The 26244-nt window shown below is 33.7% G+C and overlaps 1 protein-coding gene across 1 annotated transcript; it reads left to right on the top strand.

The window, feature by feature from the left end:
* The first annotated feature begins 11778 nt into the window (after positions 1–11778).
* LOC132254059 (uncharacterized) lies at positions 11779–13012 on the top strand. The gene is made up of 2 exons (XM_059737958.1): positions 11779–12638; positions 12746–13012. Exons 1-2 carry the CDS (start codon positions 11816–11818, stop codon positions 12772–12774), a joined length of 852 nt encoding a protein of 283 aa, XP_059593941.1. The 5' UTR covers positions 11779–11815; the 3' UTR covers positions 12775–13012.
* Positions 13013–26244: the final 13232 nt, after the last annotated feature.

Raw genomic sequence — 26244 nt, 5'->3', positions numbered from 1 at the left:
GTTATAACATTATGTCATTTTATTAAATATACTTAAACCTTGTGTGGGATGTGGGATAACTTATTATGTTTGGATTTCATTGGAAGCTAAAACCAAAAATATAATTTTTAAAGGATACTATTAAACACTATAAAATTTTCATTAAATATAAAGGTGCAACTTGAGTAGGTTGGCTCGATCCAACCCAAACCCAACCTGATATTTAGGTGAGTTTGGACAAACATTTTCAATATTTGGGTTAAGTTCACATATTAAGTTTTCTTCACCTGAGCTCAATTTGGGTTAACCTTGGATCAAGGTTCAAACAACCAAAGTCTAAACCTAATTCGATTTAATATTTTTATAGTTGTTATAATATTTATTATCTTGTATAATAATATTGCTTTTCTTTTTATATTTTAAAAAAAGGTGAATTACAATTATATCATATACTTTTCATTTTTTTTAAATATATAGAAATTTATTTTACTTTTTTATTGTTATCTTAAAGTTTTGTCTTATTTATTATTTAAATTTTGGTATAAATATATAGAAATAAGCTTTATAAAAACCATTGTGAATGGATTTTAAATCATGCAACCCAATCAATCCACCCAATCAAGTCTAACTTGATGAACTCGAGTTTAACCTAATCAACTTGAGTTTAACTCAACCAACCCCAATTCAACCCGAGTTTAGAAAAATAAGATTGAGTTGGGCTTGGGTTAAGTATCATAGGTTAGAGGTCGGGTTGAGTTGAACTTGAGTTGATTGTTTCTTAATTCGAGTTGGGCTCGGGTTAGCCGTCAACCAGACGAATCCACTTAAGTTGCAGCCCTAATTAAATATGAAAGTGAAAATATTATTTCTATAAAAAGTAGCATTTTTTTTCATATTAACTTTTTTTAAAATTATAAATTCTTTGAATAAAATTAGTAAAACATGTATAGACGTTTTTATTGATTTTAAAAAAGATTCTTTGACTTTTTAAAAGTCGAACCAAACAATAGCTTAATCTAATCTAATATTAAGTTATAAAATCATATAAAGTTATTAAATTGATTTACCAAACACTATTTTAGTTGTCCATCTTTTTTGTCAATCACGAGTAAAGAGAAATGAAGAAAAAACATCTTCAAAATTTAATCAGTCATGAATTTTCCTTTTTGTATATAAATATATCATTTACAATATTTTTTTTAGGGCAGAATTATATGGGAGGATCACAAAATTAATTAGGTAGAGTTTTGGGAAAGAAATACAACATACCACAGGGAATCTTTAGAGAATTTATTAGGAATAATTACCCCTTTTTCATTCCTTAAAAATTTTTAACGATAAACTTGGTTTTTATAATTAATTCAAAATTTGAAATATATTTTTAATATTATTTTCATGTTTATTGATTTAGTTTTCACACTAATTGTATATAGGATTAGAGTTTTCTTTGGCTATCTTTTGCAATAAGGACAAAAATTATTTATCTTAATAATGTAATTAAAAAGTTATTACAAAAAAGGTCTATGAACCATCATACTTTTCCTGGGGAAGAGTTTTATTCTATGACTTGATTTCCAAATCAATAATAACGTTACAAAGATTTTCATCCACATTGAGGCTTGAATGGGGGCAACATATATCATATATGTAAATAAATTCAAACTTAATTCTAATGCTTGTAAAACATAGGTTTACGTAAGATTTAATTTATATGTCATAGGCGGGTAGGGTTGTTAAGAAACTCATAGTTTGAAGTTGGATATGACCTTTTGATGCATCATTTTGAATTAATCTTTTGACTTACAATTTGTTTTTTCTAACTTTTAGTATTCTATTACTTTATAAAATATCTCTCTAATTTGTTAATACTTTAATTTCTCTTAATGCTTCCTCAATAATGTTACATTGAATTTAGATTCTTGTGACGAGTCTAGCTTAATTGATACTCTGAGTAGCCTTAGGTGGTTTTTTTTTTATTATTGAATAAATAAAACATTTAACTTCTTATATTTAGTTAATAGTAACTTGTTGACATCAATCAACATAATTATACTAAGTTTATTGATTATAAGTTCACTTTAATTATATTGGTTGATATTAATAGGTTACTTTTAGTTGAATAGAAAAAAAAAATATATTAACTTTTTTCCATGCAGTCAAAAAACAAACACCACCTTAATATTTAAATTATTTAAATATTTGGTTATAATATAATGTATCAATTTCAATGAAGCCTAGATATTTATCACGTTTTTATTTGATTTTATTTATCTTCCATTATTTATTTATAGTACATTAAGGAGAATTAAGGTGTACTCATCCTTATTTTTCAAAATAATTCCAAAAATCTCTATTTAGTAGCCAGTTTTATCTTAACGAATTTGGAAGTGATAAGCACATGTAGGAAGAGAATAAGTCAAATTTTGTTGCACAAAATTAAAGCTTCGATATCTGTTTATTCCTAATAGAAAATTTTACATTTGTGTCAAAATAAAAATTTGTAAGGCTAGGGCTTTATTTAAGAAGTGTTTTCACAAAAAAATATAAAAAATGGTTTTTTGATAACGGTTTTCAAAAACTATTATTTAATGTTTTATAAAATAAAAGTATATTTGAAAACATGAGATACTCTTAATTTGTTTTCTATGTTTTTAAATATATAATGAAAATAAATTTTCTATATATTATTTTATTTTTAATCATTTTTCATATTTTTATCATTATTTTTAAAAATAATTTATGAAAATACCTCTTTTTTTTTAAACATTGTTATGTTTTCTAATTATCAAACTTGTGTTCTAGTTTTTTGTTATGAAAAATAAAAGACTATTTTAAAAAAAAATTATCAAACATACTTAAATCTTCTGGCATCCTAACAAGATTCTTAATTTCTTAGCAAAAAATAAATAAATTAGTTCATCTATAGAAGTTCTTGCGTGCTTTGAAGTCATTTAACTTAATGTGTAAATTAAGCTTTGTGACAATTCATTGGAATAAAAGGTATAAAATCAATTTCCATACATTTGAAGTTACATCAGTTATGAGAGTTGTTGACCACCTTTTTCTTTTCTTCGGAATTGGTCACTCCAACACACACGCCAAAAATAAAAATAAAAAAGTAAAAAGCTTGTCATCTACAATAACCCAACTCCAAAGCCAAGCCTACGAGCTTCGATCTTGAGCATGGCCATCCTTAGTAGCGGAAGCCGCAACAACATTTATCACAAAATTGGGAAATGCAGGAGGTGCAAGCCCAACGTGGCCAGCTGCGTTTATTTAATTTAAGGTGCACCTACCTCCCCTCTGTCTAGGGATGTGTGTGCATGGACTAGGATTAGACGGCGGCACGAGACCTGCCTGTAGAAACTGACGCAACTAACCAATTCTCTTAGCCCATTGCTCTCCGCCATCAACTTGTCCTATTGTAATATCTAGGTTTTTAATGATAGGTCAAAAATTAAATTTATCATTGGCATATATATAAAGAGTAGGAATTTCAAAAATTAAATTTATCTTTGGAAAAAAAATTTAAACATCAAATAATTGAGATTAGATTTTGAAATTTTGAATATTAAGTATATTATGAGAATTAATTTAATTATTATTGCAAATTATCAAAGAATCGTAGTAAGAAAATTTTGGTAAAAATTTATATTATATCGAATTGTTATAATGGACTGTTAAAAAGAAATTAAATTTAATTCTATAACATTTAATTTAATTTTTATAATTGGAAGTAAATCTTATAGAATTTAAAAAAAAACATCAAACATAATTAAATTGAAATTAAATTAAGATTAAATCATGATATATGAATTTAGAAAAGTATACACAAGGGTAAATTAACTAAATGTGAATTTAGTGAATTTTAACTTTTGAAAGTTTGATTCAATTGAGGAATTTGACAAATAAAGTAAATTAAATAAAAATTATACCAAAGGGTTATAAATTTGATTATTATAAATTGAATGACTAAATAATTGATGAGTCCCATAAGGGGAGCAGTGTCTAGAAGTGGGGAAACAAGGCCACCCACTTTAGGATGCCAATGGACCTATCAAACGAACTCCATTTCGCATAAAATTTTAGGAGAATATTCTATTTGATGGGAGGGGGGAAGAGGGAAAGGGTGGGGGTGGGAGAGAGGGAGGGGCATTCCTTAAGTGAAAGCTCGAGAACAATAATGCATTACTTGATTGCGTGTAAGCATATGTATTATGTTTGCATTTGGAAGAAGGATTTGTATTATTTAATTGAATAATATCAATTATATGTTTGAATATATTATTCGAGACTAAAATGACTTATTTAATTTGTAAATTTAGAATTATTTTATATGCTATACATATGATTGAATAAGAAAAGTGATAATTTTGATTGATTTAAATTTGTATAGTTGAGGTTTCATTTAATGTATATAATGTAAATATAATATTATATTTTGGTATATGATTGTGTTATATTAATTTAAGTCTTTTTTTTTAACCCATTTAGGTGTAAGACACCCTATTGAGCAACATGAAAATGCTCACCCCTTCATTTTTTAAAATGTTTAGATGCAAATATAATTTATAGGAATCAGGAAGATCATATAGTATTCTAGAAAGCCCTAGAAAATAAAGGAACAATAATAATAGTTGTTTTTAATTTACATTACTTTTTTAACATGTACTAAAGTGAGTTATATGGACTTTTGTAACTTATATTATATTTTGTTATTTTTGTAAAACAATTTTGGAAATATTTTTTACTTAAATATCATTGTAGATATTTGGATTATCGCTTTAGGTGGTAAGATGATTAATAGATTTATTATACTTGTGAACAAGTGATAGTTGGTTTGACAAAGAAAAAGGAAAAAAAAGTAACTTACACAAATTTATTTGGGATTTGATGTCAATTGATTATATATATAAAAAAAAAATCAAGTTATCAGGACTAATTGTCAACTTGGATAAAAGTAACCCTTAGGGTCAAATCATTAACTTGGGATCACAAGTCAGATTCTGGGTTACCCAGAATTTGGGGTGTGACAACATGGTATCAAAGCTCAAGGTTGCGATAATACCTAAGCTTGTGTGTTATGTATGCCTACTTTCTTATGTTGTCCTCTTTTTTTGCTTTGATATATCATATAAGTTGTTAGTGGATTTCAATTTATGTGTTTAAGAAATAGTGTAGAATGAGTATTGAAAATAGCTTGAGCATGCAAACTACATGTTTTGGGCACATAAATTACTTATAATTAATATTGTTGATAATGATTGAATAAAGTATGAATTAATGTTGTTACTTCTTGTTGAGATTAAATTGCAATCATGTTGCTATGTCTTATTGTAATTTCGTTTATATTATGATAGATTGGTTTGAATATTTCATTAATCTTAAGTAGAATAATTAAAGTGAAGGATTTGGACATGGGATTGGGATGTTTCGGAGACTCAGATGAGGCGATATGATCTAAGAAAAAAGTAGAGAACATGTATGTATTGAAAAGCATATTATGAGTATATGGTTTTTTTTAAAACAAGTAATTAAGAGTTGAAGATTGTCTAAATAAAATTGTTTTGTATATTTATATGGGGATATATTGATATTGTTAGATTTGTGGTTGTGGTTGTGATAGTATAGTGTTATGCAAATGAATATATGCAATGCCTTGAGAAAAAAGAAGAAGGTAGAATTGCATCTCATAACATTTGAATGATTTTGGAGTTTTTCAAATATGACTAGTATTGTGATTGCTTATATAGATGTGTTTTTTACTTCTTAAAAGCCAAACCAAACAATATCATAATCTAATAATGACTTAAATTAAGTTATGATATTATATAAAGTTATTAAATTGATTGGTCAAACATGGTCTTAGTCATCCATCATCTTTGTCAATCACAGGCAAAGAAAATATGAAGGAAAGACGTCTTTAAAATTTAATAAATCATGAATGTTCCATTTTGTATATAAATATATCATTTACAATACTTTTTAGGCAGAATTGTAAGAGAGGATCACAAAAATTAGATAGAGTTTTGGGAAAGGAATATGACATACCACATGGAATGTTTAGAGAATTTAGGAATAATTACCCCTTTTCATTCCTTAAACACTTTAAACAATAAACTTGGTTTTTATAATAATTAAATATTTAATTCAAAATTTGAAATATATTTTTAATATTATTTTCATGTTTATTGATTTAGTTTTCACATTAATTGTATATAGGATTATTTTCATTTTCTAAGAATAATTTGGGATTTGATGAGTCATTTGGACAATCTATTTCAAAATTTGAAATTAAATGGAACTTACCAATCTTGTGTGGACTAATGTACATCTTTCTCTTAAGAAAAAGAACAAAAAAAAATTTATCTTAATAATGTAATTAAAAGATTATTTTAAAAAAAAGCCTATGAAACATCATATTTTTCTTGGGGAAATTTTTTTTCTATGACTTGATTTCCAAATCAATAATAATGTTGCAAAGATTTTCATCATGATGAGGCTTGAATGGGAGTAACATATATCATATATGTAAATAAATTCAAACTTAATTATAACACTTGTAAAACATAGGGTTATCTAAGATTTAATTTATATGTCATAGGCGAATTAAGGTGTACTTGATCTCTATTTAGTAGGTGGTTTTACCTTAACGAATTGGAAAGTGATAGCCACATGCAGGAAGAGAATAAGTCAAATTTGGTTGCACAAAATTAAAGCTTCGATATATGTTTATTCCCAATAGAAGATTTTACATTCATGTCAAAATAAAAATTTGTAAGACTAAGGCTTTCTTTAAGAAGTGTTTTAAAAAATAATTATGAAAAATGGTTTTTCAAAACAGTTTTTAAAAACAATTCTCTAACATTTTATAAAACAAAAGTTTATTTAAAAACCTGAAATGTTCTTAATTTATTTTCTATATTTTTAAATATGTTCTAAAAATAAATTTTATTTATTTTCAATCATTTTTCATATTTTATAAATTCTTTTTTAAAATACCGTGTATTCTTAAAATTGTGTTTCGTTTTCTAATTATTAAACTTGTTTTCCAGTTTTTTGTTATAAAAAATAGAAAACTATTTTTGACAATAATTATCAAACATACCTAAATCTTCTTGCATCCTAACAAAATTCTTAATTTCTTAACAAAAAAATTAGTCTATCTATCTAAGTACCGACTTTGAAGCCATTTAACTTAATCTTCAGATTAAGCTTTGTGACAATCCATAGGAATAAAAAGTATAGAATAAATTTCCGTACATTTGAAGTCACATCAGTTATGAGGGTTCAGCAAAGGGGTCCTGTCCCTCCTCCTGGTTCAAATCCATATGGGAAAACCCCTGTTGAAGGCCCTCCTTGCAAACACCCACCTGCATCTCCTGCAAGAGCACATGCCACTGCTCCGACTGTCAAGGCTACCATGCACAATTGACATTTTTACAAGCCATCAGCTCCAAGTATATGTAGTTTATTGTCGTGTTTGTCATCTGAATGAACTGATTTGCAGGTCATTTTGGCTTTAGTAGCTGTATTTTAATTTTCATCTTTTGATGAAGTTTGTGTTCAACGAATAACATGGACGAGTTCTATGCGTTTCTGTGTATTACCTTGGCTCTTGATGTGTGCTGTAACCATGTGAAGTTCGTACACTTCATGATACAAAAATAAAAAGAACAAAGTTAATTGAATCATGAACAAATTTTTGCTTGTTTCTTTTCTGATGATCATTGATCTTTTGAACGTCTAAAACTTAATAGTCCATTAATCAGTGATTTGCTTTTATTGGAAAGTAGAGTATAAATATATCAACATAGGGTGGATTTGCCATGATAAGACAAGCATTTTGGACACTAATAGTAGGTTTTTCAAGCAAAATCCTTACCATCCCACTACTAAGACATTTTGAAGACTGACTAGTATTAGGTTTTTCATTCAAATTTTATAGCATGCATGTCCCCTTTTTTGCTTTTGGGTTGAACAAACTTGTTCTTTGTCTTTGCATATATGTTTATCCTATTTTTTCATCTATATTTATGGATCTATTGAGAGGCCCAAACTATCCCAAATCTTTTTATGGGGTAAGGGTACAATTATTTTTAATGTCAACGGGGTAAGGATTGCTACAATAAATTTTAATATCCCTTTGTAATGGCTTCGGCTCCTTCATAGATGGGACTAGAGAGTTCACAGATTGCCCCACCATGAGGAATGTAAACCCATTTCAATGAATTTCTTGAAACGTTAATTTATGCCACTCAATTATAAATTCTTTTATAGAAAATCTATGAAACTAAAATCTTGTTAGAGCTTATAGTGGTATCTCATCCTAGGATCCATTTCTTTTTCTTCTTTTTTTTCTTTTTTTCTTTTTTTTCAGGAGTAGCATTGCATATCTAACAACCCCTCTCCCAACATGGGCTCCCAATATCACATACCTAACAATCTCTTTCCCAACATGGGGCTCTTGCAACTCTAACCCATGACGTAGTTCTAATTAATATCACTTATTATGATCAAGGACTTAATTAACTGTAAACCAATTAACTATCAATAAGATCAAGTTAATTCAATCATATTCTTTATTTTGGAAGCAGTTTTCTATGACTATGCTATCTTATTTATTTGACTTCCAAAAATCAATGGAATGTTTCAAAGGTAATTTCATTGTCAACATGTGATCCAAGAATGATAGGAAGAAAATGGAGAGTGACCCAATTCTAAAACTTTCCCAACATTTGGTTTGAAATTTGACTTTTAACTTCTGTAATAATTCATCTTCCTGACTTCCTTTTGAACTTAAAATTTGGTCCCTCCTGTCTTTGTTAATGACTAATATTAGATGGATTTTAATTTCTTCTTTGATTATCTTTATTTTCTTTAATCAAGTGAGTTTTGATCAGCCTAGGGAAACAAACATTGAGGTGGTATATGAGACATTTGGTATATATTTATGTGCCTATTTCTAGAAAAAAGACCATCATTTGGAATTACAGGTACTGTTAATTGTCTCTTGGCTTGTGACTATGCAAACGGTGTTACAAGTTAAGAAAAAGCAGAGAGAGAGAGAGAGAGAGAGAGAGAGAGAGAGAGAGAGAGAGTATGTGGAATGGATCATTTGGTCTGGTTTTTTGGCTTGTGAGAATGGAAACAGATAGACTGAAGGCCTTGAATTCCATAGGAGCTCAAACTTTGAACCCTAATTCGATGCCTTCTTTTGGCAACCAGACGAAGCCATTTTCATAGGAGAAAAGCTCCACGTGACCCCATGTGGAATGGATCATTGGGTCTGGTTTCTTGGCTTGTGAGAATGGAAACGGGTAGACTGAAGGCCTTGAATTCCATAGGAGCTCAAACTTTGAACCCTAATTCAATGCCTTCTTTTGGCAACCAGACAAAGCCATTTTCATAGGAGAAAAGCTCCACGTGACCCCATGTGGAATGGATCATTGGGTCTGGTTTCTTGGCTTGTGACAATGGAAATGGGTAGACTGAAGGCCTTGAAATCCACAGGAGCACAAACTTTGAAACCTAATTCGATGCCTTCTTTTGGCAACCAGACGAAGCCATTTTCATAGGAGAAAAGCTCCATGTTCTTAAATTTTTAGGCTAAAAATGTTTTATATAATCACTACTAAATACACTTTTACCAATCTTGCATGAGCTAATGTACACCTTTTTCTTCGAAAAAAGAACATAATTTATTTATCTTAATAATGTAATTAAAAAATTATAATTAAAAAAAAATCCATGAAACATCATATTTTTCTTAGGGAAGAGTTTTTTCTATGACTTGATTTCCAAATCAATAATGACGTTGCAAAGATTTTCATCCACAATGAGGCTTGAATGGGGGTAACATATATCATATATATGCATTTTTCTTGTATCGTGTGACTTCGGGGAAAAAGGGAGAAAAGATTTATATGCATTTTTCTTGCATTTTCTCAAGAGATTTGAACAGAAGAAAACAAGATTATAAACAAGCCTTGTGGTGGTGTGGAAATGGCATGTATATGCGTATACACCCCTAGATGATGCCCCAGTTTGAAAGGACATGTTGATAGAATAAATGTGGACCGACAATATATTAAACATTGTCCAGGATTAAGCTATCTTTTAACATGCAATTTCTGATTTAATCTTGAGTATGGGCCACCTAATGTGTAGAGCCCAATGCCATCATGGGCTTTAGATGATGGGCCTAAGGCCCGTGAGGCCCAATAACCAATGGGTATGGTCCCTAAGGCAGGAGGGTATAAAAGGGTTTTGGCTTGTGTCTTTTGTGACGATCACATCCTTTTGAAAAGAACTGAACCGCTCTCTCTCTCTCCCGCTCCCATTGCCTGAGAGAATACAGTGAAAGAGGTGGTGCCCTCCGTTGCTCTTAGAAGATCCATACCGTCTTCATCAAAAGCGACAAAATGGATTCAGGTTGGTTCCTATCGAAATGATTAATTGTTGAATATATTCTATATGTGTGTTTTGGTGTTAATGGAGAAGACATGAAGTCTCAACAATGGTATCAGAGCATAGGTTCCCATTTTCCCCAAAACCACATTCAAGTTCTTCCCGTTGCATGTTGCATTGGGAATCAAACAGATCCAGGACCCTTTAAAGGATCCTAATTATATCTAACTAGTAAAGTGTAATTAAATAGAAAATGGATTCAGACGCGGCATCCTTTACAGTGCCATAGGAAGTGTGCTTTAAGGCGCCACATGGAGGAGCCACTCAGACACGGCGTTCAGACGCCGTTAAGGGGCTATTATGCAGCGCCCTTCAGGAGCCAATGGAGGCGCCATACCAGGCACCAGTGGGGGGCGCCGTCCAGGCGCCAGTGGGGCCGTTGTTCAGGCGGCGTTTAGTGCCGTTCAGAGCGCGGTTCAACCAGCGCCATTAAGGGGCGCTTCAGGGCGCTATTCCAGCGTCTTTCAGGGCCATGTTTGCAGGCGCCCCCACTGGTGCGCGCTGTTGGTGCTTATGCCGCTGGTGCGTGCCTTCAAAGGGATCGGAAAGGTGCCATTTCCGGCACCGTTTTGACCCCCCGTTCAGGCGTGTTTAAAGCACGCCGCTCCAGCGCCTTCAAGCGCTACTTCCAGCGCTGTCCGCAGCGCCATTAAGGCGCCTTTGGGCGCCACTGCCGACACCTCTTCCGGCACCTCTTCCGGCGACGTTCAAGGCGCACTTTAGAAGGCATGCAGTTGTAGGCTCCCTTTTTTATTAAAAAAAAAAAAAAAAGTGAAAAATGAGTAAGACCACCAATGGGGCTCGAACCCACGATCACATGGTTGGAAGCCTTGTGCTCAACCAACTAAGCTATGAGAACTTTGTGTTTATATATGATTTTATACCATAAATGATCGTGATTTTGATAAATTTTTGTATTCTCTTCTCTATACCATGTTAAATATAGAGAATTTACCATTTCTTATTACATTTGTGTTTTATATTTTAAAATAAATGAATTGTGTATGTCAGTTGCCAAAGTGACTTGTATTATATAATTTATTTATTTTATAATATGTAAACATATTATTGTTATTTAAAATAATCGGCCCAAAGGAAGATTATATTGAAATAATAATAAATAAAGTAGTCATAAATATGTGATATATAATGTTTATCTTGCATTGATATGTTAGTCCAAAGACAGACATATTGTGTTTGATTTTATTGTCAATATTTATGTATTAATTTTGTATAAGGATACCAATTACAAGTTAATATTTTTGTCCAAAGACTGAATATTAATGTTTGTGCTAGGTATCTTGCATTATGTATATTTATTCATGTATGTATGATGCTTATGTGACTAATTGTGAGCTTTATTATTATGAATTCAGCATCTTCTATATCTGCAAATGTTAATAACATTCCTGTGCTTAACGGCACAAATTTCAAGAAATGGAAAGAGCACGTTATAATTGTGCTCGGGTGCATGGATTTAGACTTTGCATTAAGGGAGGATCGCCCATCAGATCTTACTAGTGCCAGCACTGCTGAGCAAAGGTCTACTATGGAAAAATGGGAACGATCCAATCGCATGAGTCTAATGATTATGAAGCACTCAATTCCAGAAGCAATAAGGGGTGCAATACCTGAGGAAACCCAAGCCAAGGCATTCTTGGACCAGATAGCAAACCGATTCGCTGCAAACGAAAAGGTTGAGACAAACACTATTCTTAGTAAGCTTGTCTCTATGCGGTATAAAGGGAAAGAGAATATTAGGGAGTACATTATGGAAATGTCTAATCTTGTGACGAGACTCAAGGCACTAAAGTTAGAGTTGTCGGAAGACATACTCGTGCACTTGGTCTTGATCTCTCTGCCTACACAATTCAGTCCATTCAAAATCAGTTACAATACACAAAAGGAAAAATGGACTTTGAATGAGCTTATTGCTCAATGTGTGCAAGAGGAAGAGAGATTGAAGCAAGAAAAGATAGAAAGTGCTCACTTGGCTTCCACATCTCAGGGATTTGGTACCAACAAGAAAAGAAAGAGGGACAATAAAGGAAAACAAACTGCAGTTTCTGGGACATCAAAGCAAAAGGAGCAAAAGAAACAAGATAAGGAGATCACTTGTTTCTTTTGCAAGAAGGCTGGTCATATGAAGAAGACATGTACCAAATACGCTGCTTGGCGTGAAAAGAAAGGTACACTTCTCAACTTTGTTTGTTCAGAAATTAATTTAGCTGTAGTGCCTACTGACACTTGGTGGATAGATACGGGTGCAACTACTCACATAAGTGTCACTATGCAGGGTTGCCTAAGGAGCCGAATGCCAACTGATGGTGAAAGATACATCTATGTGGGAAATGGCAACAAGGCTGCAGTCAAGGCTATTGGTCTTTTCAGATTACAGTTAGACTCTGGATGTACATTGGATTTGGAAGAGACTTTTGTAGTACCGTCGTTTAGACGGAATTTAATTTCTGTTTCATGTTTGGACAAATTTGGATATTGTTGTTCATTTGGAAATGGAATGGTTAGTCTTTATCTAAATTCAAATATTATTGGTACAGGTAGTCTAACAGAAAAACTATATAAATTGAACATAAAGGCCACTAATGGAAATGAAACCTTGCATTCAAGTAATTATGGCATTAAGCGAAAATTAATGAATGAGAATTCATCAATGTTATGGCACAAACATTTGGGTCATATTTCAAATCAACGAATACAAAGACTTGTGTCAGATGGAATTCTCGATCCACTTGATTTCTCAGATTTTCAAGTCTGTATAGAGTGCATTAAAGGAAAACAAACAAATATGAAGAAAAAGAATGCCAATAGGTGCAGTGATGTCTTGGAATTGATACATACAGACATTTGTGGTCCATTTCCTACCCCTTCATGGAATGGACAACAATATTTTATCACTTTCATTGACGATTACTCGCGTTATGACTATCTTTATTTGATTCATGAAAAGTCTCAGTCATTGGATGTGTTCAAGAATTTCAAAGCTGAAGTTGAGAACCAACTAAGCAAGAAAATAAAAGCCGTCAGATTTGACCGTGGAGGTGAATATTATGGTAGATATGACGGATCCGGAGAACAACGTCCAGGGCCATTCGCCAAATATTTGATGGAGTGTGGTATCGTTCCTCAATACACCATGCCAGGGACTCCGAGCCAAAATGGTGTAGCAGAGAGGCGAAACCGTACTCTTAAGGATATGGTAAGAAGTATGATTAGTCATTCCACCTTACCAGAATCACTTTGGGGCGAAGCCATAAAAACTGCAGTTTATGTTTTGAATAGAGTACCAAGCAAAGCAGTAGCCAAAACCCCATATGAGTTATGGACTAGCAAGAAACCTAGTATTAGGCACTTGCATGTCTAGGGTTGTCCAGCTGAAGCTAGGCCTTACAAGCCAAATGAAAAGAAATTGGACTCCAGAACAGTGAGCTGCTACTTTGTAGGGTATTCTGAAAGGTCAAGAGGTTTCAAATTTTATGATCCCTCAACTAGATCCTTCTTTGAAACGGGCAATGCTAAGTTCATTGAGGATGTTGAGTTAAGTGGGAGAGAGCCATTAAGAAAGGTGGTCTTTGAAGAGGAATTTGTTAATATTCCTATTATTACGACTGGACATGGTCATATTATGTTTAATGACACTATTCAGAATGTACAGTCAATAACAGGGATTCAAGACACACCTGAGATTCCTCCTACTCAAGTTATGGAACCGATTCAAGTTCATCAAGAGGTAACTCAAGAACCTCAAGAACCTCAAGTACAAGTGCCACTAAGGAGATCCACTAGAGAAAGGAGAAGTACAATTTCAGATGATTATGTTGTATATCTCTAAGAACATGAGTTTGACATGGGTCTGGAAGACGATCCAATTTCAGTAAGTCAAGTCAAACAAAGTTCTAATTCTGAAAAGTGGATAGAAGCCATGAAGGATGAGATGAAATCAATGAAAGACAATGGTGTTTGGGACCTAGTAGAATTGCCTAAAGGTGTAAAACCGATTGGTTGTAAATGGATTTTTAAAACCAAGTGGGATTCGAAAGGCAATATTGTTAGGTATAAGGCACGCCTAGTTGCAAAAGGTTTCACTCAAAAGGAAGGCATTGATTATAAGGAGACATTTTCACCAGTTTCATCAAAGGACTCCTTTAGAATCATCATGGCACTTGTAGCTCATTATGATTTAGAGCTACATCAAATGGACGTTAAAACTACGTTTCTTAATGGCAACATTGATGAGACAATATACATGGTGCAACCGGAGAACTTTGAGTCTAAAGATTCAAAGCAACTTGTATGCAGATTAAAAAGGTCCATATATGGTTTAAAGAAAGCATCCCGACAATGGTACCGAAAGTTTGATCAAGTGATTACTTCATTTGGTTTTAAAGAGAACACTGTTGATCAATGCATATACCTTAAGTTCAGTGGGAGCAAATTCATTATCTTAGTGTTATATGTTGATGATATTCTACTTGCAAGCAGTGATGTGGGACTTTTGCATGAAACCAAGCGATTTCTGTCTAGTAAATTTGACATGAAGGATCTTGGTAATGCATCTTTTGTGCTGGGTATACAGATCCATAGGGATCGTTCAAGAGGTATACTTGGGTTATCACAAAAGGCCTACATCGATAAGGTGTTGAGTAGATTTGGCATGAGCAATTGTGCACCAGGAGACACGCCTGTAGCAAAAGGCGATAAGTTTAGTTTGCACCAATGTCCGAAAAACGAACTTGAGAAGAAAGATATGGAGAGATTTCCTTATGCCTCGGCAGTAGGAAGTCTCATGTATGCACAAGTTTGTACGCGTCCGGATATTGCGTACATTGTTGGAATGTTAGGCAGATATTTAAGTAACCCAGGTATGGATCATTGGAAAAAGGCAAAACGGGTTATGCGGTATTTACAAAGAACTAAAGATTACATGCTCACATACCGTAGATCAAGTCACTTAGAGATCGTGGGATATTCGGATTCCGATTTCGCGGGATGTCTTGATAGTAGGAGATCCACTTCAGGCTACATCTTCATGTTAGCTGGAGGAGCAGTTTCATGGAAAAGTGTTAAACAAACACTTGTTGCTTCTTCCACCATGGAGGCAGAATTCATAGCCTGTTACGAAGCATCAAACCATGGGATATGGCTACGGAATTTTGTCACTCAGTTACGAATAGTTGATGGGATTGAGAAACCATTGAGAATCAACTGTGATAATAAGGCCGCAGAATTATATTCTAAGAACAACCGAAGTTCGTCAAAGTCCAAACACATTGACATCAAGTTCTTGGTTGTGAAAGAGAGAGTTCAGAGTCTTCAAGTATCGATTGAACACATAAGTACAAACTCCATGATTGCGGATCCGCTCACTAAGGGTTTGCCACCCAAAGTATATCATGAGCACGTCACACATATGGGTATTGTACACATTGATGATGTGTCAGAATAGTGGGAGTTTGTATCTAGATTTTGTGTTTATTCTCTTGATGTGATATTATGTTGTGTTATCTGTACAGACCTTGATTTTAAAGACTATTGTATTTGAACACTCTGAATTGAAATGATGACTTTCAGAAGCAGTTTAGCATCAAGTGTTGAAAGTGTTATTTGACTATCTTTTAGTCATAAAATAGGACCAATTGGAAATAGACATATTAAAGATCATATTCTATGTAATTTCCATGCTACACATCCATACTTGATCCATGTTGCTAATTTTGTTAATGTTGTGATTGATGATAGGTCAAGTTATAATTATGATTAACGAAGGCCGCTTTAATCCTATGTTAGCATAATTAGTAGACCGGATTGTTTAAGGATATTTTGAATAAGATAGCAAAGATGAGCTCAATAAAGTATTATCATGAACATTGTTTGTAATATATATATGTGGTCCAAGTGGGAGATTGATAGAATAAATGTGGACCGACAATATATTAAACATTGTCCAGGATTAAGCTATCTTTTAACATGCAATTTCTGATTTAATCTTGAGTATGGGCCACCTAATGTGTAGAGCCCAATGCCATCACAGGCTTTAGATGATGGGCCTAAGGCCCGTGAGGCCCAATAACCAATGGGTATGGTCCCTAAGGCAGGAGGGTATAAAAGGGCTTTGGCTTGTGTCTTTTGTGACGATCACATCCTTTTGAAAAGAACTGAACCACTCTCTCTCTCCCGCTCCCATTGCCTGAGAGAATACAGTGAAAGAGGTGGTGCGCTCTGTTGCTCTTAGAAGATCCATACCGTCTTCATCAAAAGCGACAAAATGGATTCAGGTTGGTTCCTATCGAAATGATTAATTGTTGAATATATTCTATATGTGTGTTTTGGTGTTAATGGAGAAGACATGAAGTCTCAACACATGTATTGTGTCTTAGGTATTGACGATAAAGGAAAGGTTGGTGCATGTGAGTGGAATCATCTGCAAAGAGTTGATCAATTCTTAATTAGGAGTTACGAGAAAAGCCAGCTTAAAACATCCAGAACTGTGGCCAAACCCCGAAATTTCAAGCCTCAATCCAAGCAAAATCACACTTAGTCTTTTAGAAACTCCTCAGCATATGGGTCCTGTCCCTCCTTCTGCCCCGAATTCATGTGAGAAAATCCCCGTTAAAGGCCTTGCTTGCAACAACCCCCATGCAAGACCACATGCCACCACTCCGGTTGTCAAGGCTACCATGCACAAATGACATTTTTACAAGCCATCAACTCCAAGTATACGTAGTTTATTGTTGTATTTTGCATCTAAATAAATTGATTTGCAGTTCATTTTAGCTTTAGTATTTTTATTTTATTTTTCATCTTTTGATGAAGTTTCTATAAAACGAATAATATAGCCGAGTTCTATGCGTTCTGTGTATTACTTGTGCTCTTGATTTGTGTTGTAACGTGTAACCATGTGAAGTTTGTACACTTCATGATGATATAAAAATAAAAAGAAGAAAGTTGAATCATGAACAAGTTTTTGCTTCTTGTTGTTGTGATAATCATTGATCTTTTGCAAGGCTAAAACTTAGTAGTCTATTAATCAGTGATTTACTTTGTTGGAAAAGTAGAATAGAACAACATAGAATGGATTGCCCTGTAATTTGTTAGAACTCATGAGAGTTTGCCTCTGAAGTTTGAAAAAGTCTTTGTTAGACTTAGTCTTTGTTATTATTTCATATCAGATTCTTGCTCCATAATTTTCTGTTTTCAGTTAGTAGAAGTAGAACCAATAAAATATGACAGTAACTGAGATTTTTTTGCAATTTCCGTTTGGTTGTAAGCCTATAAATAGGCATTCTCATTTGTGAAATATGTGTGTGTCTTCCTTCAATTCTTAACTCTCAAATTATTTATTTTTCTTTGCAAGTTCTAGTTTTTTTTTTCTACAGATTTTGACAGTGGTATCAGAGCACTGTTCCTCCGAGCCGTGAAGCAAAGTTTCTTTGAGTGTTTTGAGTGCTAAACACAGTGAGGTTGAGTGATTTATTTTTTCAGGCAGCTGTGGTGCAAACATGTCTACTTCCAGCAATACTTCCTCTGTAATTGCAGTGTTTAATGGTGAACACTATCACATTTGGGTTGTCAAGATGAGGTTTTACTTAAGGTCTCAAGGTTTGTGGAATGTTGTGATGTCTAAAGCTAATCCACCACCATTAGGAGCAAATCCTACAGTTGCTCAAATGAAAGCATATGAGGAGAAAAAACTCAAGAAAGACAAAGCCATCACCTGCCTACATTCAGGACTTGCAGACCACATCTTCACCAAAATCATGGACTTGGAAACACCTAAACAAGTATGGGACAAGCTCCAAGGTGAATTTGAGGGTAGTAATAGAGTCAAAATTGTCAAGCTCCTCACATTGAAGAGAGAGTTTGAGTTTATGAAGATGAAAGACAACGAGTCTGTGAAAGATTATTCTAGCAGGTTAATGGATGTTGTAAACCAAATGAGGCTTCTTGGTGAGACGTTTACATATTAAAATGTGGTAGAAAAGATCATGGTTTCAGTGCCACAAAAGTTTGAAGCCAAGATCTCTACAATTGAAGCGACTTGTGACTTGCAAAGTCTCACAATTGCAGAGTTAATCAGCAAGCTTCATGTAAAGGAGCAAAGGGTCTTAATGAGAGGTGATGAAGCTATTGAAGGTGCTTTTCAAGCAAATCATAAAGGAAAGAGTTCTGGAAACCTGCAAGGAAAGAAGTTCTTCAAGAACAACAAAGGGAAAGCTAAAGGATCTTCGAGAAAAGAAAAATTTTTGTTTTGCTCTCATTATAACAAAACCAACCATGCTGAGAAAGATTGTTGGTACAAAGGTAAACCTTCTTTTAATTATAATTTCTGCAATAAACTTGGCCACAATGAGAAGTATTGCAGAGCCAAGAAAAAACAATCTCAACAGCAAACACAACAACATGCAAATGTGATTGAATAAGAAAAAAATGATGATGAGCATTTATTTATGGCATCACAAGCACTCGGTTCTCATGAACTGAATACTTGGCTCATTGACAATGGTTGCACCAATCACATGACCAAACATTTGTCAATTTTTACCTCCATTGACAGATCAGTTCAATCAAAGATCAAGTTGGGAAATGGTGAAGTTGTGCAAGTCAAAGGAAAAAGGACAATTGCTATCAACACCAAGAGAGGTACAAAAATTGTCACTAATGTTCTTTATATTCCAGAACTAGATCAAAATCTTCTTAGTGTTACACAAATGCTAAGAAATGGATATGTAGTCTCTTTTAAAGAAATTTTTTGTTTTATCACTGATGTACATGGAACAAAGATAGCAAAAATTAAATTGAATGGAAATAGCTTTTATTTGAAGCTTGATTTAGTTGAAGGTCATGTCTTTTATGCCAAGATTGATGAGAGTGTTGTTTGGCACACAAGATATGGTCATTTCAACTTGAAGTCACTGAAGTTCATGCAAAAAGCTGGTATAGTTGAAGACATGCCTGAAATCACAGTTAATGCTCAAACTTGTGAAAGTTGTGAGCTAAGGAAGCAGCATCACAAATCATTCCCTCAAAATATGTCCAAGAGAGCTACTCACAAGTTGGAATTAGTTCATTCAGATATTTGTGGACCAATGAGCACAGCCTCATTGAGCAACAATGTATATTTTGCACTATTTATTGATGACCTCAGTAGAATGACTTGGGTTTATTTTCTAAAAACCAAATCACAAGTGCTCTCTGTGTTCAAAAGCTTTAAGAAAATGGTTGAAACTCAAAGTGGCCAGAAGGTTAAGGTGCTCAGAACTGATAATGGAGGTGAATATACCTCAAAAGAGTTTAATGTTTTTTGTCAAGAAGCTAGAATTGTACACCAGCTGACAGCTCCATACTCACCACAATAGAATGGAGTCTCTGAGAGGAAGAACATAACGGTAATGGAGATGGCAAGGTGCATGCTATTCGAGAAGAAGCTACCAAAGCTTCTATCGGCTGAAGCAGTTACCACCTCAGTATATTTGCTTAACAGACTACCGACTAAGTTTGTTCAGAGCAAAACACCAATAGAGGCATGGCCTGGTGTAATACCATTTGTCAAGCACCTGAAAGTGTTTGGCTCATTGTGTTACCTTCATGTGCCATCTATCAAGAGAGGCAAGCTTGATGAAAGAGCTCAAAAATGTGTTTTTGTTGGGTTTGCAGCAGAATCAAGAGGTTACAGAATTTATAGCTTGAGTAAAATGAAAATTATGATAAGTAGAGAAGTGCACTTTGATGAAAATTCCTACTGGAATTGGGACTTGAAGAAAGTCCATAAATGTGATCAAACCACTCCATCTATTCTTGAACCAGTAGTAGAAAGTACAAGTCTTGAAGATCCACTTGATGTTGAAGCAACTTCAGACACACCAATGCTTAAGGTAAGGCCATTATCTAATGTGTATGAGAGGTGCAATCTTGTACATGCTGAGTCTACATGTTACACAGAAGCTACAAGATTTCCAGAATGGATTGAGGCTATGAAACCTGAAATTGATGTTATTGAAAGAAATGGAACTTGGAAGTTAACATAATTACCCAAATCTAAGAAGGCAATTGGTGTAAAATGGGTTTTCAGAACCAAATTCAATTAAGATGGTTCAACCTTCAATCACAAGGCTACATTGGTTGTGAATGGTTTTGCTCAAGTTGTTGGAGTGGACTATGGTGATACATTTGCACCAATAGCCAGACATGACACTATAAGGCTGCTACTTGCACTTGCTGGTCAAATGGGATGGAAAGTGTACCATTTAGATGTCAAGGCAACTTTTCTAAATGGTATACTTCTTGAAGATATTTATGTTCAACAACCAGAAGGCTTTGAGGTTACTAGGCATGAACACAAAGTGTAGAAGCTGCACAAGGTTCTTTATGGTTTGAAGCAAGCACCAAGGGCTTGGTATAGCAGAATTGACTCTCACTTGATCCAACTTGGATTTAGGAGGAGTGAAAATGAAGCTACTTTATATTTGAAACAAAATGAGGATGGTTTGCAATTGGTAGTGTCACTTTATGTTGATGACATGCTAGTGACTGGAAGCAATGTACGATTGTTGGTTGAGTTCAAAATGGAAATGCAAGATGTATTTGAGATGTCTGATCTTGGCATCATGAACTACTTCCTTGGAATGGAAATATACCAATTCAGCTTGGGTATCTTCATTTCATAAAGAAAATATGTTATTGATATTCTCAAGGAATTCAATCTAGAATCATGTAAAGAAGTAGCAACTTTGCTGGCACAAAATGAGAAAATTTCAAAGAATGATGGTGAGAAACTTGAGGAACCCTCTGCATATAGAAGCTTGATAGGCAGCCTACTATACTTGATAGCAACTAGACCTGACTTGATGTTTCTAGCTGGTTTTCTTTCAAGATTCATGAGTTCGCCTAGAAATGTTCACATGGGAGTTGCAAAAAGCGTGTTGAAGTATGTTAAAGGTACAACAAATCTTGGCATCTGGTATTTAAAGACAGGAGGAGTTAAGTTAGATGGCTATGCTAATAGTGATTGGCCAGGAAGTGTTGATGACATGAAGAGCACTTCAAGTTATGTATTTACAATCGGTTTAGGTGTCATTTGATGGAATTTAAGAAAGCAAGAAGTAATGGCACAATCAACTGCAAAAGTTGAGTATATCTCCTTAGCAACTAATACAAATCAAGGAATATGGTTAAGGAAATTGCTTGCTGATCTAGGCCAGGAACAAAGTTCACCAACAGAGCTTTACTATGACAACAAGTCAGTCATTCCCATTGCTCAAAATCCTGTCCAACATGGCAAGACCAAGCACATGAATGTAAAATTTCACTATATAAGGGAAGGTGAAAAGAATTCACTTGTCAAGTTGCATTATTGCTCAACTGATGTGCAACTTGTTGACATAATGACTAAGGCACCTCCTAAATCAAGGTTGGAGTTCCTAAGGTTGAAGCTTGGCATGTCCAAGGCAAATCTCAAGGAGGAGTGTTAGAACTCATGAGAGTTTTCCTCTGAAGTTTGAAAAAGTCTTTGTTAGACTTAGTCTTTGTTATTGTTTCATATCAAATTCTTGCTCCATAATTTTCTGTTTTCAGTTAGTAGAAGTAGTGCCAATAAAATCTGACAATAGTTGAGATTTTTTTGCAATTTTCGTTTGGTTGTAAGCCTATAAATAGGCATTCTCATTTGTGAAATATGTGTGTGCCTTCCTTCAATTCTTAAGTCTCAAATTATTATTATTATTTTCTACAGATTTTGACATAATTGAACTTTTCAAATAGTCTGGGCCACCCAACTGAGAAGAATAGTAGGTTTTTCAATCAAAATCCTGACCATCTCACTGACAAGACATTTTGAAGACAACAAGTATTAGGTTTTTCAATCAAATGTTATAGCATGCATGTCCTTTTTTTTCTTTTGGATTGAACAAACTTGCTATTTGTCTTTGCATATATGTTTATCCTATTTTTTAATCTATATTTATGGATCTATTAGGAGAAGACAGAGAAGTAATTGGGCTCTTGAGAGGCCCAAACTAACCCAAATCTTTCGATGGGGGTAAGGATGATAGTTTGTAATATCCCTTTGTTATGGTCTTGGCTTCTACACAGATTGTGCCCAGAGAGTTCACCGATTACACAGATTGTGCTCCCTTGAGGAATGCAAAGCCAATGTAAAGTGATGAACTGCAGTTTCATGTGTCCTCTTCAGTGAGTTTCTTGAAATTGTTATGCCATTTATAAATCATTTTTTCTGTAAAAGAAATCTATGAAATTACAAAATCTTGTTAGGATCACAGAGTTATCTCAACAAAAAACCAATCGACTCTACTTATTTTGAGGCTTATAGTGGTGTGTAACCATCTCCAGCATTAAACACTCATCCCAAGGTCTTTTTTTTTTTTTTTTTTTTTTGTGGAGCAACATTGTTGCATACCCTAATAATTCCTCTACCAACATGAGGCTTTTGCAACTTGAACCTAGCTCCAATACCACTTGTTAGAATTAAACACGTAGTTATCTCATCTAAAAACCAATTAACTATCAATGAGATTAAGTTAATTTTCCACCTTACATACTCGTCCCAATGAGATTATGTGACTTGATGCCATTCATTCATATTCATCCTAAGACTTAATCTCATTGTTAGACACTATTTTCTTAATTAACTTTTGAAAAGTTGATATTTTACCTTTTAAGGAAATTTCATTTCTAACTCTCTAGAGTCTTAGGCCTATATATAACCTACCAAAATATGTTTTTGGGTTGGACACTTTAAGAATCAACCAACTTGCCCTATTATTCCCAATTTCTCAAGAAATAATTTATAGGATTGAATTTTAGGTTGTTAGAAGGATTTGTATCCCCTCAGAAGCTGAGAAGAATCTATTGAAGTATTGGAAGTACTACATTGCATATGTGGATCAAGGTATAGATGTTGAAAAGTAAGTGTTTAAGGTAAAACGGTCAGGTAAATCTACGTACTTTGATTTCAAATAGTGAATTGTAGATTAGAGGTCTTAGTTTCGTGGTTTTTTATCTCCACAATTAATGTGAGTTTTCCAAGTAAAAAATTATTGTGTACATTGATCTTTGATTACTTTGAAAATAGATGATGTATCTTGATATTCATCATTGGTGCATAAATTAACAATTTAATATTTTGAACTTTATTGATAATTTAACATGCATGTTAGTAGACCTAGTTTTACATGTTATGAATTTCACCCTCGATTAAGGTATATACAAGGTCCAACCTATCGACCGAGACAAGTATGAGTCATCCAAGTCCTATCTGCCTTGGGCTAGCCTACTACGAAACCAGTATTGAGTTTGACTCGGAAATGGTTTGGATTAATTCAAAATGAGAAGCAACCTAGAAGTTGAGCCTTGAGGAGAATCAATCGTAGATGGTTTTATTCTCATTCACCTAATTGCAAAGAAAGAAAGAAAAAAAATAGGTTTGACTAAGCAGAAGAGGACGAGGTGGATGGTTTTATCCTCATTCACCTAGTTGGAAAAAAAAAATGGGTTTGAAAGAGAAGAAGAGGATGGGGAGGATGGTTTTATTCCCATTCATCCCGTTGCAAAGAAAGAAAGGAAAAAAAAGGTTTGAAAAAGAAGAAGAGGACGGAGAGGATGAAGAAATGGATCTTGGGTAATGAGGTGATGGGTTTACCCATGGGTGTTAGGGTATTTATAAAATGGGTTATGAATGTAGTGGTATTTATACCATGGCTAATGAATATAATGAAACAAATTGAAATGTAAACATAAATTACAACAATTTAATTTAATTATATTTTAAATAAATTACTAACTTTTTTCAATACAATTAAATAAAATGTATAAATTAAATTTAATTAAATAACATATTACTAAAAAAAATTAATAATTACTTGTATCAATATTAACAATTGAAAAATCAAAGTGATACAATTGGATATGCATGCATATAAATAACAATTAACATGATCTCCTCTTCATATGCATATCATCCACATATCCAATTTATTTGTATTTCATCTCCTAGCCTGTTTGCCTCACCACCAAGACTATCATGAGGTTTCTCAACGTTGTTTTTACTGTCATAGCACTTGTTTTTCTTCTGAGTGTCCAGCCACACAATGCTGCTAGGGTTCAGCAAAGGGGTCCTGTCTCTCCTTCTGGCCCAAATCCATGTGGGCAAACTCCCATTGGAGGCCCTCCTTGAAAACACCCGCCCGCATCTCCTTTTTAATTATATTTTAAATAAATTACTCATTTTTTTAATACAATTAAATAAGATATATAAATTAAATTTCATTAGATAACATAATACTAAAAAAAATTAATAATTACTTGTATCAATATTAACAATTGAAAATTTTTATAATTAATTAAATTTAATATGATGATATTAAATAAAAGAGTTTTTAATATTAAAAAATAATACATATATTTTTATGTTTATTTAAAGTATATTAAATATAATTAAAATTAATGATTGAGACCATGACTTTGAACCATAAGTATATTGAGAATTCATAACTTGACCAACCCAATTAACACCTTTATCAAGTGCCTTTGGGGAAAAAGGGAGAAAAGTTTTATACGCATTTTTCTTGCATTTTCTCGAAATGGTATGCATACGCGTATACACCTCAGATGATGCCCCATTTTGAAAGGACACGCACTGTGTCTTAGGTCTTGAGGATAATGGAAAGGTCGGTGCATGTGAGTGGAATCACCTGCAAAGAGCTGATCAATTCTTAATTAGCAGTGTATGTTACGAGAAAAAGCAGCTTAACATCCAGAACTCTGTGACAAAACCCCAAGATGGGCCACTGCAGTACAGTAATCTCGAAACGCAAGCCTCCATTAAACAACTGTCGTCCCTTGGTGTGAATGTAAAATGAAATGAGAAATTAGACTTTGCCATTCAGGTAATTCAAGGGCAGTTTCTCCTTTATGACCATTCAATTTCTAGCCACCTCGTGGCAACCTAATAGTCAAGAATCCAAACCCTTCAAACAGATCAAACAATAAAAAATCATACCATTGGATATGCATGCTTATAAATAACGAATAACACCATCTCCTCTACATATGCATATCATCCACATATCGAATCGATTACATCTCCTAGACTGTTTGCCTCACCACCAAGACTATCATGAGGTTTCTCAACGTTGTTTTTACTGTCATAGCACTTACATTTCTTCTGAGTGTCCAACCACATAATGCTACTAGGGTTCTTGAAGGAGAGAACCGTGAGTAGTTGATAGAGAAAAGACGTGGTCTTCCAGAAAGTCCTCAGCAGATGGGTCCGGTCACTCCTTCTACCCCAAATACATGTGAGAAAGCCCCCATTGGAGGCCCTCCTTGCAAACACCCGCCTGCATCTCCTGCAAGAGCACATGCCACTGCTCCGGCTGTCAAGGCTACCATGCACAAGTGAAATTTATAGGCCATCAGCTCCAAGTATACGGAGTTTATTGTCGTGTTTGTCATCTGAATAAACTGATTTGCCGGTCATTTTGGTTTTAGTATCCGTATTCTATTTTTCATTTTTTGATGAGGTTTGTGTCAGACGAATAACGTAGATGAGTTCTATGCGTTCTGTGTATTAATTTCGCCTTTGATGTGTGTTGTAACAATGTGAAGTTTGTACACTTCATGATATATAAATAAAAAGAAAGTTGAATCATGAACAAATTTTTGGCTTGTTTCTTTTCTGATGATCATTGATTTTTTGAACGTCTAAAACTAAATGGTCCATTAATCAGTGATTTACTTTTATTGGAAAGCAGAATATATATA

Source organism: Vitis vinifera, chromosome 7 (assembly GCF_030704535.1).
Source record: "Vitis vinifera cultivar Pinot Noir 40024 chromosome 7, ASM3070453v1".
NCBI classification, from domain to species: Eukaryota; Viridiplantae; Streptophyta; class Magnoliopsida; order Vitales; family Vitaceae; genus Vitis; species Vitis vinifera.
Note: the sequence above shows the minus strand (reverse complement) of the source record. Positions and strands in the feature narration are given on the sequence as shown.